The sequence below is a fragment of the Mobula birostris genome, chromosome 25 (genome assembly GCF_030028105.1).
Source record: "Mobula birostris isolate sMobBir1 chromosome 25, sMobBir1.hap1, whole genome shotgun sequence".
Lineage (NCBI taxonomy): Eukaryota > Metazoa > Chordata > Chondrichthyes > Myliobatiformes > Myliobatidae > Mobula > Mobula birostris.
Window position 1 is genome coordinate 55,277,229 of NC_092394.1, and position 16,731 is coordinate 55,293,959.

Consider the following 16,731-nt stretch of genomic DNA (forward strand, 5'->3'; position numbering starts at 1 on the left):
TTGTATAGATCTGGATTAATGGTCTTGAAGGCCATATATCTAGCCCAGATTAGATTTATCAATTTCCTGGTTCATCCACAGGGTAAGCCCGGTATGTTTTCGAAGTCACACTTTCATCCACACAGGTCTTGATGAGGTTGGTGTCACCTGTGGCATATTCATCAGGTTCAAAGATGAAGCCCTGAATATTGTCCAGTTCAATGTCTCAAAGCAGTCCCGTAAGTGCTCCTCATCCATCCTTCTTGGTCCCCACCCCTGGTGCTGTAGTCTTTAGTCTCCACCTACATGCTAAGAATAGAAGTACAGCCAAGTGATCGGACTTTTCAAAGTGTGGATGTGGGATGGCACTGTAAATGTTCTTAATGGTGGCATAAGAGTGGTCAAGTGTGTTGACTCCTCTGGTCCCACAGGTGATATGTTGGCAGTTGTTGTTTATAGACTTCTTCAAGCTGGCCTGGTTGAAATCCCCCACAATGATTGGGTGTTTTATTTCATGACTACTGATTACGTTGCTCATGTCCTCCAGTGCCTGCTTGACATTGGCCTGAAGTGGATTGTATACAGCTATGCAAACTCCCTCGGCAGATAGACATCTGACCGCTAGATGTTCCAGATCAGGTGAGCAAGACAGACAGAAATGCCATGTTTGTGCAATACGATGAGTTAATCATAAAGCATACTCCACCTTTAAAAGATTGAGCTATCCTGTTTTTGCAGAGAACAGTGAAGCTATCGAGCTGCAGCACTGCATCCCAAATTGCTGGTGTGAGCCATGTTTCTGTACAGCAGGGTACATAGCAGTCCCTGATGTCCTTCTGATACAGCAATTTTCTCTGAGATCTTCAATTTTATTTTCCAGAGACTGTACATTTGCCAGCAGGATAATCAGGAGTGGAAGTCTAAGGCCTCTGCATTTCAATCGTACATGCAGACGAATGCAGCATCCCCAGTTCCATTACCTCAAAGGGGAACTGCATTTATTCGCAACCCAAGTGTACCATCCAAAGTTTGTCGATTTTGAGTACTTGTTTTACACATCTTAAAATGATGCTACCCACCGAAGCATCCATGTCTGTGACTGTGGATTTCAACTGCAGTACTCCAAACTGAAAATATCTAATGGGGCTGCATGCAAAGAGTCACTACTTAATGGCGCAATCTTACCAGAACACATCAATCCAAAATGCCAACTCTACCATGCAAAGGTCATAATAATCTGAATGCTTCAGTGAAATTACCTATCTTCATTCTGAAATCAAGAGAGCTTTCACCTGTTCTGCTTAACTTGTACTCAAAATTGCAACCCCATCATAAATGAATCAAAGGAATTCATTATTGACAGTTCTAATACCAGGCAAAATTTTCCAGTCTTACCCTGGTTCTTGACTTCCGCAAATTCTTTATTGTATTCCTCAAGTGTTTCGCGGAGCTTCTGATTCTCTGTTTCAATGTCATGCATACGCTGAACTTTGAGTTGGAGTTGCTGTCCTAGATCCAATGCTGGAACAGGATCTGCAACAAAATATACCAAGGTTCATCAGCACAGTTAAATCTTCTCCAAGCAAGTACAGTCTAACCTTTTAGGTGCTCTAAAGCAACAGGATCCTGAGGTGCAACTTTTTCCATCCACAGAGTGGTCAGTATATTAGAATGAGCGGTCAAAAGAGTGGTTGAGGCAGGCGCAGTACCAATATTTAGTGGGTACTTGAACAGGTACATGAATAGAAAAAGCTTTAAGGGGTATGGACCAAAAGCAGGCAACTGGGACTAGCTTAGATGGGGAACTTGTTGGCATGGGCCAGTTTCCATGCTCTGTGATTCTGACACTAGCTGAAATATTAATGGTGCCATCCAGTATAGCTGGGGTGACAAAATAAAGACAAGGGAACAAAAGTCAATTGGACTTAGCATCATTAATCTATCCCCGAAGTAGTACCCCTTCTTCGCAATATCAGTTTGTGGAGACAAATACCTCGTTGTAATAAAGTCCACTCTGCTGCAAGTCACTAAATCCCCCAGACCAAGCCAAAGCTTCAGTCTACATTTCTGATCTCAGATTTCCGAGACATGAACTTGCAAACAGCTGATATAGTGTGAGTGTGTAAGGTCATGAAAGACAATACATTTTAAATACAAGAGATTCTGCAGATGCTGAAAATCAAGAGCAACACACATAAAATGCTGGAAGAACTCAGCAGGTCAGGCAGCATCTACGAAAATGAATAAACAGTCAACATTTCAGACCAAGACCTTTCATCAAGATTAGAAAGGAAGAAGGAAGATGCGTGAATAAAAAAGTGGGGGAAAGGGAAGACGGACAAATTAAAAGGTGATAGATGAAGCCAGGTGGGCAGGCAAGGTTAAATGCTGGAGAAAGAATCTGATAGGAGAGGAAAGTGGACCAAGGGAAGAAGGAGGGGCAAAAGGGGGAGGTGATAGGCAGGTGAGGAGAAAAGATACGAGGACAAATGGGGAATGAAAGAACAGGAAAGGGGGAGGGGGAAAGGAAGAGAGAGAAAATTAATGGAAAGGAAAAATCGATATTCATGCCATCAGATTGGAGGTTACCTAGACCAAATAAGAAGTGTTGCTCTTACACCCTAAGAGTGGTTTCACCATGGCAAAAGAGGAGGCCATGGACTGACATGTCAGAATGGGAATGGGGATAGAAATTTAAATATTTGGCCACCGGGAAAGTCCTCTTTTGGCAGATGGAGCAGAGGTGCTTAACCAAGTGGTCCACCAATTTATGTTGGTCTCATTAATGCACAGGAGGCTGCATTGGGAGCACCAGACACAATAGGCAACCCCAACAGATTCGCAGGTGAAGTGTAGTCTCACCTGGAAGAACTATTTGGGGCCCTGAATGGAGGTGAGGGAGGAAGTGAATGGGCAGATGTAGAATTTCCCTCACTATGTGCCAGGCAGGAGATCATTGAGGAGGGACGAATGGACAATGGACAAGAAAATCCCTGCGGAAAGCGAAGAAATGGGTGTGGAGGTGTTTGGTTGTAGGATCCCACTGAAGATGCCAGAAGTTGCAGAGAATGGTATGCTGGATGCAAAATTTCATCGTGTGGTAGGTGAGGATAAGAGGAAATCTATCTCTGGGTGGCGGGAAGGTGGGATGAGAACAGATTTCCAGGAAATGGAGGAGATGAAGGTGAAAGCAATATCGATGGTAGAGTAAGGGAAGCCCCATTGTTTGAAGGAGGAGGACATCTCTAGAAAGGAAAGCCTCACCCTGGGAACAGATGTGGCGTAGATGAAGGAACTATGAAAAGGGAACAGCATTTTTACAGGAGACGGGATGGAAAGAGGTATAGTCAATATAGCCGTGGGAATTCATAGGTTTATAAAGGATGTTGGTAGACAGGTTGTCTCCAGGGGCGAGACAGAGAATCTGAGAAACGGGAGAGAGCTGTCAGAAATGGACGAAGTGAATTTAAAGGCAGGGTGGAAGTTAGAGGCAAAGTTGATGAAAATGATTCATTAAAAACACATTTAAAAATTATCAATAATATGGCTTTATACTGAATTTCACATGTTACGACTCCATCCCTCAACTGGAGCTGTAAGAAACAGAAAATATTAACAACACACACAAAGTGCTGGAGGAACTCAACAGGTCAGGCAGCATCTATGGAAATGAATAAACAATTGATTTTTCAAGCTGAAACCCTTCTTCAGGACTGAAAAGGGGAAGAAGCCAAAATAAAAAAGTGGGGGGTGGTGGAGGAAGGGAAGCAGGACCAGCTGGAAAATGATAGGTAAAGCCAGGAGGGTAAGGGGTAAAGGAGGAGGAATCTAATAGGAGAGGAGAGTGGACCACAGGAAAAAGGGACGAAGAAGGGGCACCAGGTGAGGAGAAGAGGTGAGAGACTGAAGTTGGAAATAAATTAGAAGGAAGGAAGTTTTATCAGAAGGAGAAATCAATGTTTATACCATCAGGTTAGAGGCTACTCAGACAAAATATGAGCTGCTCCCCACCCGGAGAGTGGACTCATTGTGGCAAAAGAGCAGGCCATGTCAGAATGGAAATGAGGATAGGAATTAAAATGGTTGGCCACCAAGAAATTCCACTCTTAGTGGATGGAGTGGAGGTGTTCGACAAAGCAGTCCTTCAATTTATGTTGGGTTTCACCAAAGTAGAGCAGGCTGCATCAGGAGCACCGGATACAGTAGACAACCCCAACAGATTCACAAGTGCATTATTGCCTCACCTGGAAGGACTGTTGGTAGCCTGAAAATATTAGTATCATCTTGCCAGCCCAGCACATTGGGCAAATGTTAAAATTTAGAGAAAATTTAAAGGATTTAAATAGAATTTAGAAGAAGGCCTAGCTGAGCGACAAGCCAAGTATTTCCAGAATAGTATGGCTGCAATATAATGTTTCTTCTTCATTTGCTCTCCTGCACAAACTACAAAGAACACAAAGAAAGCTGAGAAACACTCAGCAGGTCAGCATCATCTATGAAAAACGAATCAGTTAACATTTTAGGTCTGGGACCCTATATCAGAATGGGGAAAAGGGAAAGCAAGTAAGTCTTTGGTGACAGATAATGATGGATAAAATGCAGAAAATCACTGATAAGTTCTCTCCATCGCTTTCAACTTTACACAGCGTGCTTCTACCTTCTGTCCAAGATCCACAAGCTACACCATCCAAACAGAGGCATTGTTACAGCTTACTCTTACCCCACCAAAATTATTTCTTTTTCCTCAGGTCCAATCCCTTCTCACTTACATCTGGGACATTTCATAGAACATAGAAAACCTACAGCACAATACAGGCCCTTCGCCTCACAATGCTGTGCCAAATATGTACTTACTTTGGAAATTACCTAGGGTTACCCATAACCCTCTATTTTTCTAAGCTCCATGTACCGATCCAAGAGTCTCTTAAAAGGCCCTATTATATCCGCATCTATCACCATCACTGGCAGCCCATTTCACACACTCACACTCTGTGTTAAAAACTTACTCCTGACATCTCCCTTGTACCTGCTTCCAAGACACTTAAAACTGTGCCCTCTTGTGTTAGCTATTTCATCCCTGGGAAAAAGCCTCTGACTATGCACACAATCAATGCCTCTCATCATCTTATGCACCTCTATCAGGTCACCTCTCATCCTCCGCCACTCCAAGGAGAAAAGGCCCAGTTCACTCAACCTATTCTCATTAGGAATGCTCCCCAATCCAGGAAACATCTTTGCAAATTCCACTTTCACAGTTTACATATCCCTGGTCTCAAACAGTTCATCTTCACCATGGATTGATCCTTGGAATTCCCCAGTCCTCATCATCCACACCATTAGATACCAATTAAGTAAATCATCCTTTGCATTTCCACCAAATCTCCCCCCATATATTCTTTTCCCTTTTTCACACTCTAAAATTGTACAATACACTAATCTTGCTTAAAATGTTTAAGAGAATGTTTCATCTTTAATTTTATGACTTTTGGAGATTAGTTCATCTTCTACTCACTTAACTATTCACAGTCACAGAAATTTTGACCAGGGGTGCCCAAACTTTCGCATGCCACTGTAAAGGCTAATGATGATAAAAAAAATCATAGCTTAAGAGACATTTATATAGAAATGTGAACAGATAGAGAATTGAATAATATAGATTATATACAGGTATGCAGATTAAATTGGCTTCTTAGCACAAACATCTGCCAAAGGACTTGCTCCTACGCTGTGTTGTTCTATCTTCCAGAGCAATTTCTTCTCTAGTTTCCCATAACCATGTGAATTTATCTAACTTTATGAACTTCAACACATTCAGCACCATCTCTTTTCTACTGATTATACAGTGGCATGCAAAAGTTTGGGCACCCCAGTCAAAATTTCTGTTACTGTGAATAGTTAAGCGAGTAAAAGATGACCTGATTTCCAAAAGGCATGAAGTTAAAGATGACACGTCTTTAATCTTTTAAGCAAGACAACTTTTTTGTTTCTATCTTTTACAGTATTAAAATGACAAAAAAGGAAAAGGGCCCGACACAAGAGTTTGGGCACCCTGCATGGCAGTATTTAGTAACACCCTCTTTGGCAAGTATCACAGCTTGTAAACGTTTTTTGTAACCAGCTAAGAGTCTTTCAATTCTTGTTTGGGGGATTTTCGCCCATTCTTCCTTGCAAAAGGCTTCTAGTTCTGTGAGATTCTTGCATGCACTGCTCTTTTGAGGTCTATCCACAGATTTTCGACGATGGTCAGGGGACTGTGAGGACCATGGCAAAACCTTCAGCTTGTGCCTCTTGAGGTAGTCCACTGTGGATTTTGAGGTGTGTTTAGGATCGTTATCCTGTTGTAGAAGCTATCCTCTTTTCATCTTCAGCTTTTTTACAGACGGTGTGATGTTTGCTTCCAGAATTTGCTGGTATTTAATTGTATTCATTCTTCCCTCTACCAGTAAAAGTTCCCTGTGCCACGGGCTGCAACACAAGCCCAAAGCATGATCAATCCACCCCCGTGCTTAACAGTTGGAGAGGGGTTCTTTTCATGAAATTCTGCACCCTTTTTTCTCCAAACATACCTTTGCTCATTGCAGCCAAAAAGTTCTATTTTAACTTCATCAGTCCACAGGACTTGTTACCAAAATGCATCAGGCTTGTTTAGATGTTCCTTTGAACCTTTTGAAGAGAACTTTTTGGCCGCAATAAGCAAAGGTATGTTTCTCTGTAATGGGATCCTGAATTATCCCTATGAACTGTGCTTTTAAAAAAGAGAGGCAGAGAGTTGTTCAACTCAAGCACCTTGTTATTAAGAGAGAGAGAGGCAAAGACTGCTCACAGCTTGTTTGGAATTTCTGCAAGGACACTGGCAGCTTCTGAGTTCCTACAGAGACGGAAGGGAGGAGCTACTTGATGGACAGCTGGTGTTCAGCACAACAGTATTTAAATCAGCGTAATTGCTTGTTTCACAGGGACAGGACATGCAGGCGCACAAGGGTGTGGTGAAGTTACCACTATCCTGTTTAGGTGCCCAGGAGTGTGGGACTGTGGATTGATTATGAGGTATCGATCTGTGATTATTAGTGTGTCAAAGAGCGACCTTGTGGAGTCTACTAGTGTGTCTAACCCTCAACTGGGTTGGTAAACTACCACTCGAAGACAGTGCTCTTAAGTTGGTCAAGTTTGGCTAACCTGGAAGTTTCGGAGGACAACAGGAAGATCAACGGCATCAGCTCACCTGAAGAACCAAACACCTCTCTCTCTCTCTCTCTCCATCACTACTCAACTCAATACCACGAATTGAACTGAATTGAACTTTACTCCTCATCGTAAGACAGTATCCATTTACCCCTAGGCTTGAAGAAGCTTGGTTTCTATATTTCCACACTTACATATAGATTATCATTGCTAGCCTATATATCTGAATTTGTATTACTGTATTGCATAGTTACTAATAAATACCATTAGTTAACAGCAATACCGGACTCCAATGTGTTTTCCATTTCTGCTGGTTCTTTAACCCATCCCGGTGTATGTGACATCTCCTTCTTGAATTCCCTGTATTCCATGACTTTTTCCATGATGAAAAGTAATCCCCTAAGACCACGCCATCTCCTGTGGCTCCTCACATAGATGACCATGCTGATCCTTAAGGGGACATATTCTCTCCCTACTTACCCTTTTGCACATAATATACTAAAGAATCTCTTATGATTCTTTATTTTTCCTTGTCTACTAAAGTTAAATTATACTCAAGGTGTTTGCTTGATCCCAGATGCCTCCTGTTTCCTGACACCTGATATCCTTACGGCAGCAGGCTGAGCCTCAATTCTATGAATCAGATCTTCTGTTGCACCAAACTGGCTGATATTTGCCCACCAGTTTAATCAGGTCCGTCCTGGGTGTAGTCATCCAATGGGAGCCCGTATCAGTACTGGAAAGCAGGACTTGTGTGGGGACACCCCAGTATTTCCTAGCATAAGCATTGGCAGAAGTAAAATTATGTTCCAGTATTTTCAGTGAAAAGGTAGTTCTTTCAACTTTAGACCTCTCCCTTGCACGTTGATAACTATTTAACTTTAGTGAGGTATCATCAACCTGAAACATTAACTTCCTCTCTCTCCCCTTTCCAAACATCCCACCTCTCCCGGAAGTTCCGGGAGTCTCCCGCATATCAATAGTGGCTCCCCGATGCCCAGAAATTATACACAATATCCATGAAATAGATTTTTTTGAGAGGGAGAGGGAGAGCGAGCATCCTGATTGGTCTCTGTTCGTGCTAAGAGTGGTTCCCAGCAAGGAAACAATACGATTTGGCAATATAAGTCAGCTGCACCTTTCCTCTTTCCCGGTCATGCACTGTTGAACTTTAACACATGCGAAGTCATCAGTGACCCACGATGTGCGAAGGAACAGGTCCGTGACCCATTTGTGAATGTCCCTGGTCAATCATCCATGTCAGCGCGGGAGAAAGATCAACTCCTCGAGCTTGCAAATGATGGTGGGCTGAAAAGTTATGTTTGACATAACATCTCTGCCGGCATTCTGGATCAGTCAAGGCTGAATATCCTGAGATAGCCATGGAAGCACTGAAAACTTTGTTTCCATTTCCAACATCATATCTCTGCGAAGCGGAGTTTTCTGCAATGAATACTAAATTGCGGAATAGACTGGACATAAGGAACCCCCTTCGAGTATCACTGTCTTCCATCACCCCTCAATAGGACCATGTTGTTGCAGGGAAACAAGCCCAGGGCTCCCACTGATTCAGCGATATTGGTGTGTTGCAATGATTTTATATGTTCATACAAGGAAAATATGTGCTGTGTGTTTAATATCCAAACGTTACTTAAAATGTTATGATACTATTGACTTATAAGCGACTTATAATTCAGTGGTCCCCAACCTCCGAACCGCGAAGAATGCAGCGGTAGCCAGGAGGCACCCAGCACATCTTTAAGAAAAAAGCCGAAATAAATAAGCTAATTGATTAGGTGCATTTTTCACTGCCCGGAGGTTTGGGACCACTGTTATAATTGACTTATCACTACAACCATGCGAGGAAAATATGCATTATCTGTTGAATATTAAATTAGTTATATAAACCCCTTTAGAAACGAAATTGAGTGTATTAGCCACTTACAAGTGACTTATAGTTGACTTATCACCTATATTCCGGTCGTGTTTAACACCCAACCCCCCCGAGCCCCCCCCCCCCCCCCCCCGGGTTGGCTGGTCCGCAAGAATATTGTCAATATTTAACCGGTTGGCAGTGCAAAAGTGGTTGGGGAACCCTGATTTAAACTAGCTGCCTAGCTGCTAAGGTGTTACGCTATTGATGTCCTGCATGATGAGGCCAAACTCCCTGTAGACTTACTTAAAGTTGTAATAGAATAAACAGGATACTATAAGTACATATTTTAATGTCACATTTGCTGCATATACCCAATTTGGTTTACAGATTAGACAAAATCACTAAACAAAGTATTACATACACCCTTGGAGGTTGACGGGGCGGGGGGAGTGGATATGGGGTTGCGGGGGTCGGGGTTCTACCTCCCTGAAATGAGTTTTTGCAGGGTGGGATGTCTGCCTTTCCACCCCAAAAGAATGGCATTTATAATTTCACAGTACACATTTTACAGTTTTTGTAATGTGTTCATGGTTAATTTTTAAATAATGATGAGATCACTCTGCAGTTCTTAAACATCATACATATGTCCAAAATTTTTACTTGAGTGTTCAAGCTATTACGACGAAATAAGATTCTCCTTTATTATGTATACAATTACAACACAGAGGGCCAGTACAAGTTGTGCATAACCAAATGCTCCAGTTATACTGCTTCTGCACATACAGTGTCATTTTAATCTCCATGGCCATCTGAGTTAGAGTTAATTATAATAGAGTGAACAGGATATTGTTTCATCTTGGTATCTCTACCCAGTGGAATAATGGCTTAGATTATTTGGGCAAATCTAATGGTTGGTTTACTTCTGAGGATATAAACAAGCCATTTCTAAAACTAAGGAAGTGGCACAAAATGCATAGCCAAGGTCACACATCACTATGTTCTGAAAACTTACCTGGAACATCAATTAATCTTTTGTAAACATTCAAAAAGGCTGCCTCTGCTTCTTTGCTTCTTTTACTTAGTGCATCAATCTGAAACACAAATGGTAAATTCTTATTCCAAAAGAAGAGAAACACTTATATCATACATTATTGGCAAAACAATCTTGGCAACAGTGCATTAAAACCAAATCCTAAATTTCAGGTATTACAGCTTCTCATATACAAGTTCTGCTCTACAGATCCATCATATATATTCATCCCTTCTCCCACACGATTGCAGAGCTTTTCTCTGTTATTGCTTTCCCTTTTTTCTTTGTCATTATTTGCTCTGAAGCTTTACATCTTTTATCAGCACATCCAGTGTTGATAAAAGCTCACCCACCTTATTTTTCCCTCTCCATAAATGCCGCCTGGCCTTTTTTTATGATCGTGACACATTTAACACCATAGCAATTCCCCCATTCAATTATAACATTGTTGCTAGGAATCTTAACTTTTTTATCATATTCTTGATCTTCTTGTTAAACCAAAATTGGTCAAATTTAATTACCCACAACAGAAACTAAAAATAAAAATGACACCAGACGTAAAAAGCAATTTGTGAAACAAACTGACCCCAGTAATGTTTAGGGAAGAGAACAGTCACAGATGCTTACCCTGTGATGCCAGCTTTGGTCACCTGCTAAACACTAATTAGTTGTGGGATCACACTCAAACCACCACACCTTCAAGCACTTTAGAGAAAAATCTGGTTTGCCTTTTGAAACATATTCTCCCTGTCCATATAATATATCATTAATAGAATTCCTAAAAATGAGGACAGGAGTCACAATGTGCAATTAGACTGCAAATGTATTTTCCGAAGGTGAAAGCATGCCACTTTATACTGCATACTGATATTGTGCAACCTGAGGTAAATAAGTTGTTGGGGGTCTGTTTCCCTCAGCATGAACCAATACCTTCAGCAGAAAAGACAGTTTAAAACCAGAAAGGAATACTTAATTCCAGCATATTTTCCAAAGACCATCACGTATTTGTGTAGTTGGTATTGTAACTAAGAAAACACTGAGAATGGTTTAAAGCCCCACATACAAAGTTGTGCTCTATCCAGGGACAACCAGGCCAAAATACAAACACTTCCCCCCCCCCCCACCCGAAGAGACTCGGAATTGTTAACTACAGCTTATCAAGAGACACAAAAGGCTTCAAATGTTGAAATCTGGAGCAAAATACAAGCAACTCCAGCACAGAAGATTTTTCACCAGAAAGTCTATACTTGGTAGATGTTTAAAGATTATAAGAGGCATTGATTTTAGCATTCATTTCAAGAGGTCTAGAATACAAAAGCAAGCATGTGATGCTGAAGCTTTATAAGGCACCTTGAGTATTGTGAACAGTTTTGAGCCATCTTAGAAAAGATATGCTGGCATTGGAGAGGGTCCAGAAGAGGTTCACAAGGATGATTCCAGGAATAAAAGGGTTATCATATGAGGAACATTTGATGGCTCTGTGTCTGTACTTGAAGACTCGTACAGCCAGATTTGGGACCAGCTTCTTTCCAACCGTGATAAGACTGCTGAACGGATCCTGACCCAGATTTGGGCCATAACCTCCAAATATCCGGACCTGCCTCTCGGGTTTTTTTGCACTACCTTACTTTCCCTTTCCCATTTTTTATTTATGATTTATAATTTAAATTTTTAATATTTACTATTGATTTGTACTCCAGGGAGCACGAAGCGCAGAATCAAATAACGCTGTGATGGTTGTATGTTCTAGTATCAATTGTTTGGAGACAATAAAGTATAAAGTAAAGTACTAGCTGGAATGTAGAAGGATGGGGGGGTGGGGGGGGAATCTCATTGAAACCTTTCGAATGTTGAAAGGCCCAGACAGAGTAGTTGTGGAAAAGATGTCTCCCATGGTGGGAGAGCCTAGGACAAGAGGGCACTGCCTCAGGATAGAGGGGTGCCCTTCAAAATAGAGATGCGGAGAAATTTCTTTAGTCAAAGGGCGGTGAATTTGCGGAATTTGTTGCCACATGAAGCGGCGGAGGCCAGATCATTATGTGTACTTAAGGCCGAGATTGATAGGTTCTTGACATGGCATCAAAGGTTATGGGGAGAAGGCCGGGAGAAGGGGTTGAGGAGGAGGGGGAAAAAGATCAGCCATGACTGAATGGCACAGCAGAGTCGATGGGCCAGATGGCCTAATTCTGTTCCTAAGTCTTATGGTCTTTTTCTCAGGATCAAAAGATTTCAGGGCATAGATTTAAGGTGAGTATGGTAGGTTCCTGGACTATGCGGCCAGGCATGGTAGTTAAAGCTTTTAGATATGCACATGAATGTATAGAGAGTGGAGGGCCATGGACATTATGTAGGGAGAAGGGATTAATTTAGTTAGGTGATTAATTATTCATTTCGTTAATTTGGCATAACTCGTGGATCAGGCAACCTCTGTGGAAGAAAATGGATGGTTGATGTTTCTGGTCAAGACCCTTCACTGAACAGAAAGAGAAGAGGGTATAATGCCAGTATCAGGAGGGGTAAGGGTTGGGACGAGGGCTGGAAAGTGATAAGTGAATCCAGGTGGGAGGGACTGTTGGATTGTCAGTTGGAAGAAGAGTGGCTGAAGAGAGTGACAGAAGCTTGGAAGCAATAGGTGGAGGCAAAAAAAGGCTACAGATGTAAGGAATCTGATAAGAAAGGAAGGAGGGAAATGGAATGAAATACGGAAGGGTTGGTGGACAAATGCAAACAGTGAATGGAGGGGATAGGAAAGCCCGCGGGAGCAGTGCTTTGGTGTTTGGCAGATGGAGTAGAAGGGGAGGTGAAAAAAATTAAAGAAGTCAAGCTACGAGGAGCTGGATGACATATTGCAAGGTGTTCAATAGTCTCAAATACATTCATACATTGGGGGTGCAATTTCACATGGCATATCACACCACTAACATCCAACAATGCTCAATGTACAACATTCCCATCTCCCACTTTCAGACAATTTCTATCACTCAGACTTTCAAATTAACACACACCATGATATCCTCATATGGTTAATTGCTACATGCCTCACATCCACCTTTCATAACAGCTATTAGATTACATCAACTATACAAAAAGCACAATACTTATTGACAAACGAGTTAACTTTCAGATCAACATGGTGCAGTATCGAAGCAATCAATCATTCACGAGGGGAAGAAAGGAAATATGCACAAACCATCAATAGGAGATACATTTCACTTAACTTGATCTTTGATAAGTGACTGGTTAAAGATGGCACTATTGTGGACTCGCGCCCACCTACTCACATTCCACAAAATTCCCTGATTTAAAAATTAGATGTCTTAAGTTCCGATATTTTGAACTCAATGGACAAATAGAGTCAGTGCCAACTCCTTGCAGTGCTCCACAGGATTCAGCTAAGAACTTAAATGGGACAGCTTACTAAATGTAGCAACACACACAAGAAGCTGGAGGAACAAAGCAGGCCAGGCAGCATCTATGGAAAGGAGCAAAGAGTCGACGTTTCGAGCCGAGACTTGTCATCAGGTAGTAGATGAATAGTTAAAATGTAATATTTTAAGCAAGTCTGCCAGAAAACATGTGGGCAAAATCAAGGATTCTGCAGGAATAACATCAGCTGTGCAGCAGGGTTTTCAACAGATTGCAGCTTTTGCATACCTTCATGGTGGTGAGTTATGCCATTAATATATCATGGGCAGGAACTAAGCATAGTTAAAAGCAGATTTTGCAGCTTCTACTCCACCAGGAGCTGTACAGCTGAAAGAGCCAGAAGTCAAGCCAGCACAGGACTTACATTATGAACAGTAGTGGACTAGGTAATAAAATGAAACAGAGACCTAGGAGGTCAAGAACACAGTTCCTTGAATGCAGTGTCACAAGTAAACAAGATGGCGAAAAGGAGTATTTTGCCTACTGGCCTTCATCAGTTAGGGCACTGAAAACAGGAATTGGGACATAAAGATGCAGTTGCATAAATCATTGGTGAGGCTGCCTGTGGAGCACACTTTTGGTCACCCTGTTGTAAAAACATGAGGTGAAACTGGAAAATAGAACAGAAAGGATTTATGAGCATGTTGCCAGGACTCGAGGGCCTGAAATAAAGGGAAACATTGGCCAGAGAACTTGGGAGAAAAGGGGTGTCTTTACAGAAATGTATGAAATTAAGGGTACAGAAGTCCAAAACCAGGGGCTATGTATTTAGGGTGGGGTGGGGGGCAAATTTACAAAGGAACTGTGGGGCAACTTTTTCCACCCACAGCAAGGTGAGAATATGGAACAAGCTGCTACAGGAAGTGACTGAGGCAGATATAATAGTATCATTAAGGAAGCACTTAAATAGGAACATCGAAGTGAGGAGCTCAGAGGAAATTGGGCTGAATGCAGGATTCAAGACTAGCTGGTTGGGCGCAGTGGTCAACATGGACCAGTTGGCCCAAAGGGCCTGTACCTCTGCTGTAATGCTCCATGACTCAAAGACATCCAATGCCTAAAAAAAGCATCATCCAAAATCATACTTGGCAGGAGGAGAAGATGGTGGTGAAAAATGATATTGTATCTGTTAAATAGGGGCCATGGACAATTCTGATTTGATGGAGAATGGACGTGAAACAGGAACATCTGGAGAAATTTCTGAAGCGCCAGTTCGCTGTTGCCGTTACTGGGAGGTCGGGAATCTTTCGGAGGGTAGGCCTCAAAATCCCCGGCCTTGCCTACTTTTGGCAACCGAGAAGGAGGTCGAATTGTTCGGGCAGAGATGGCACTCAGTACTCGGTGTCGGAGAGTTGATCAGAACTCAAAGTTTTTGGATGGCTCAGAGTCGGATTGTGGTCGGCATGGCAGGAAGAGTTTTTCTTCCTTCTCCCGTCTGCGTGAGGTGTGGGATATTTGAGAAACTTTGAACTTTACTGTGCTCACGGACTTCTTCATCAAGTTATGGTATTGTTACACTGTTTGTAACTATATGTTATAATTATGTGGTTTTGTCAGTTTTTTCAGTCTTGGTTTGTCCTGTGTTTTGTGATAACACACCGGAGGAAATAATGCATCATTTCTTAGTGCATGCATTACTAAATGACAATGAAAGAGGACTGCGTGTCTTCATAATCATAATCCATCATTGCACTAGATATTGGTGATTGGTGGGATTAGCACAAGGTCACTGCAGTCCTCAAGAGTACAAGAAATATTAGGCACTGCTCCATCAGCACCATGGAACATAAACTTCCACTGACAAACAGCTACAACTCTGTAATTATCTTTACTACTGCTTGTCAGTCAGCCAACTGCCTGATCTGAAGCATGGCCAAATGAAGTGGCTTAGAGCTGCACAAGATCATCATCCAAGACTGAGTAGATTTCTCAACCTTTCACCATGCATTTGCAACTCAGGGCATTAACATGCTTTATGAACAAAAACCTGCTGTTGAAATCCAAGCTTGCTTGCATGGCTCAGAGCAAAGGATTTAAACATCACTGTCTTCCAAAACAGCTCTATTAATGACTGAAATAACATTAGAGCAGAACAACCATATAGCATCAAACCAGACAAAACTCTGCTAAAAGTGCAAATTGGAAGAGCTATATCGAAGAGCTATGTTGAGCAAAAGCCAAATAAAGTCACATTCCGTGAATAACAACGTTCAAGGCAACACCCCAAATCAGACGATCATAATTCCCACCGGAGGGACACACATGTCAAAAAGGTAGTAGCATTGCAGTAAGTATGCAATCAGGAGAGAGGTCTGGGAGGTTTACCTAAATACCGACTTCAACCCACAAAATCAAATACCATCAAAGCAAGGAAATGTTCTGTAACACTATACAGTGTGTACAAAATGTGATGTGACGATTATTCACCTGAAACATTAACTGCTTTACCTCTCCACATGTCCTGCCTAGGTAGCAGCCAATCACCACTTGACTGAATCTTGCATTCAGGGTGAGTGAAAACAGAACAGGTCCAAGGTAAATACTTTAAAAATAAACAAAATCAATCACAAAGACATTCAAGCAGTAACCTGCTAGCAAAAGTGAACTGGCAAATTAGTTAAAGGTATCACCAAATGAGAAGTAGCAGTGAAAATTTAAAGGATCTTTTGTAATGGATCCTTTGGTTGTTTTCTAACCTCGTATTCTAAACACAGTATTTGCCACTTAGACCATAAGATCATAAGAGATAGGAGCAGAATCAGGGCCATTCAACCCATCAACTCTGCTCTGCTATTTCACAATGGCTGATCCCAGATCCCATTCAACCCCATACACCTGTGCTCTCATCATATCCCTTGATACCCCGACCACTCAGAAATTGATCAACTTCTGCTTTGAGTATACCCATGGACTTGGCCTCCACACAGTTTGTGGCAGAGCATTTCACAGGTTCACCATGCTTTGGCTTAAAAAATCCCTCCTTACTTCTGCTCTAAAAGGTCCCCCCACCCCCAATTTTAAGGCCATACCCTCTAGATCTGGGTAGCCCCACCAGAGGAAATATCCTCTCCACATCCACCTTATCTAATCCTTTCAGCCCAACGCTGCTAAAAGCTCCTCACATGTCAACCCATACATTCCTGGAATCGTCCTCGTGAACGTCCTCTGGACTCTTTCCAATGAAAGTGTATCCTTTCTGAGATAAGAGGCCCAAAACTGTAGGCTGATAAAGCTTCAG

At 42.0% G+C, this 16,731-nt stretch overlaps 1 protein-coding gene across 8 annotated transcripts in view; it reads right to left on the bottom strand.

The window, feature by feature from the left end:
- The window catches only part of LOC140187605 (protein CASP-like), a 622,913-nt gene that overhangs the window by 416,654 nt on the left and 189,528 nt on the right, over positions 1-16,731 (bottom strand). For all 8 annotated transcript variants that reach the window (XM_072243102.1, XM_072243099.1, XM_072243103.1 and 5 more), the window contains exons 4-5: positions 10,050-10,128; positions 1,375-1,512 (exon numbers count right to left, since the gene is read on the bottom strand). In XM_072243102.1, the coding sequence (XP_072099203.1) occupies positions 1,375-1,512; positions 10,050-10,128 (217 nt within the window). The remainder of the gene's footprint in view (positions 1-1,374; positions 1,513-10,049; positions 10,129-16,731) is intronic.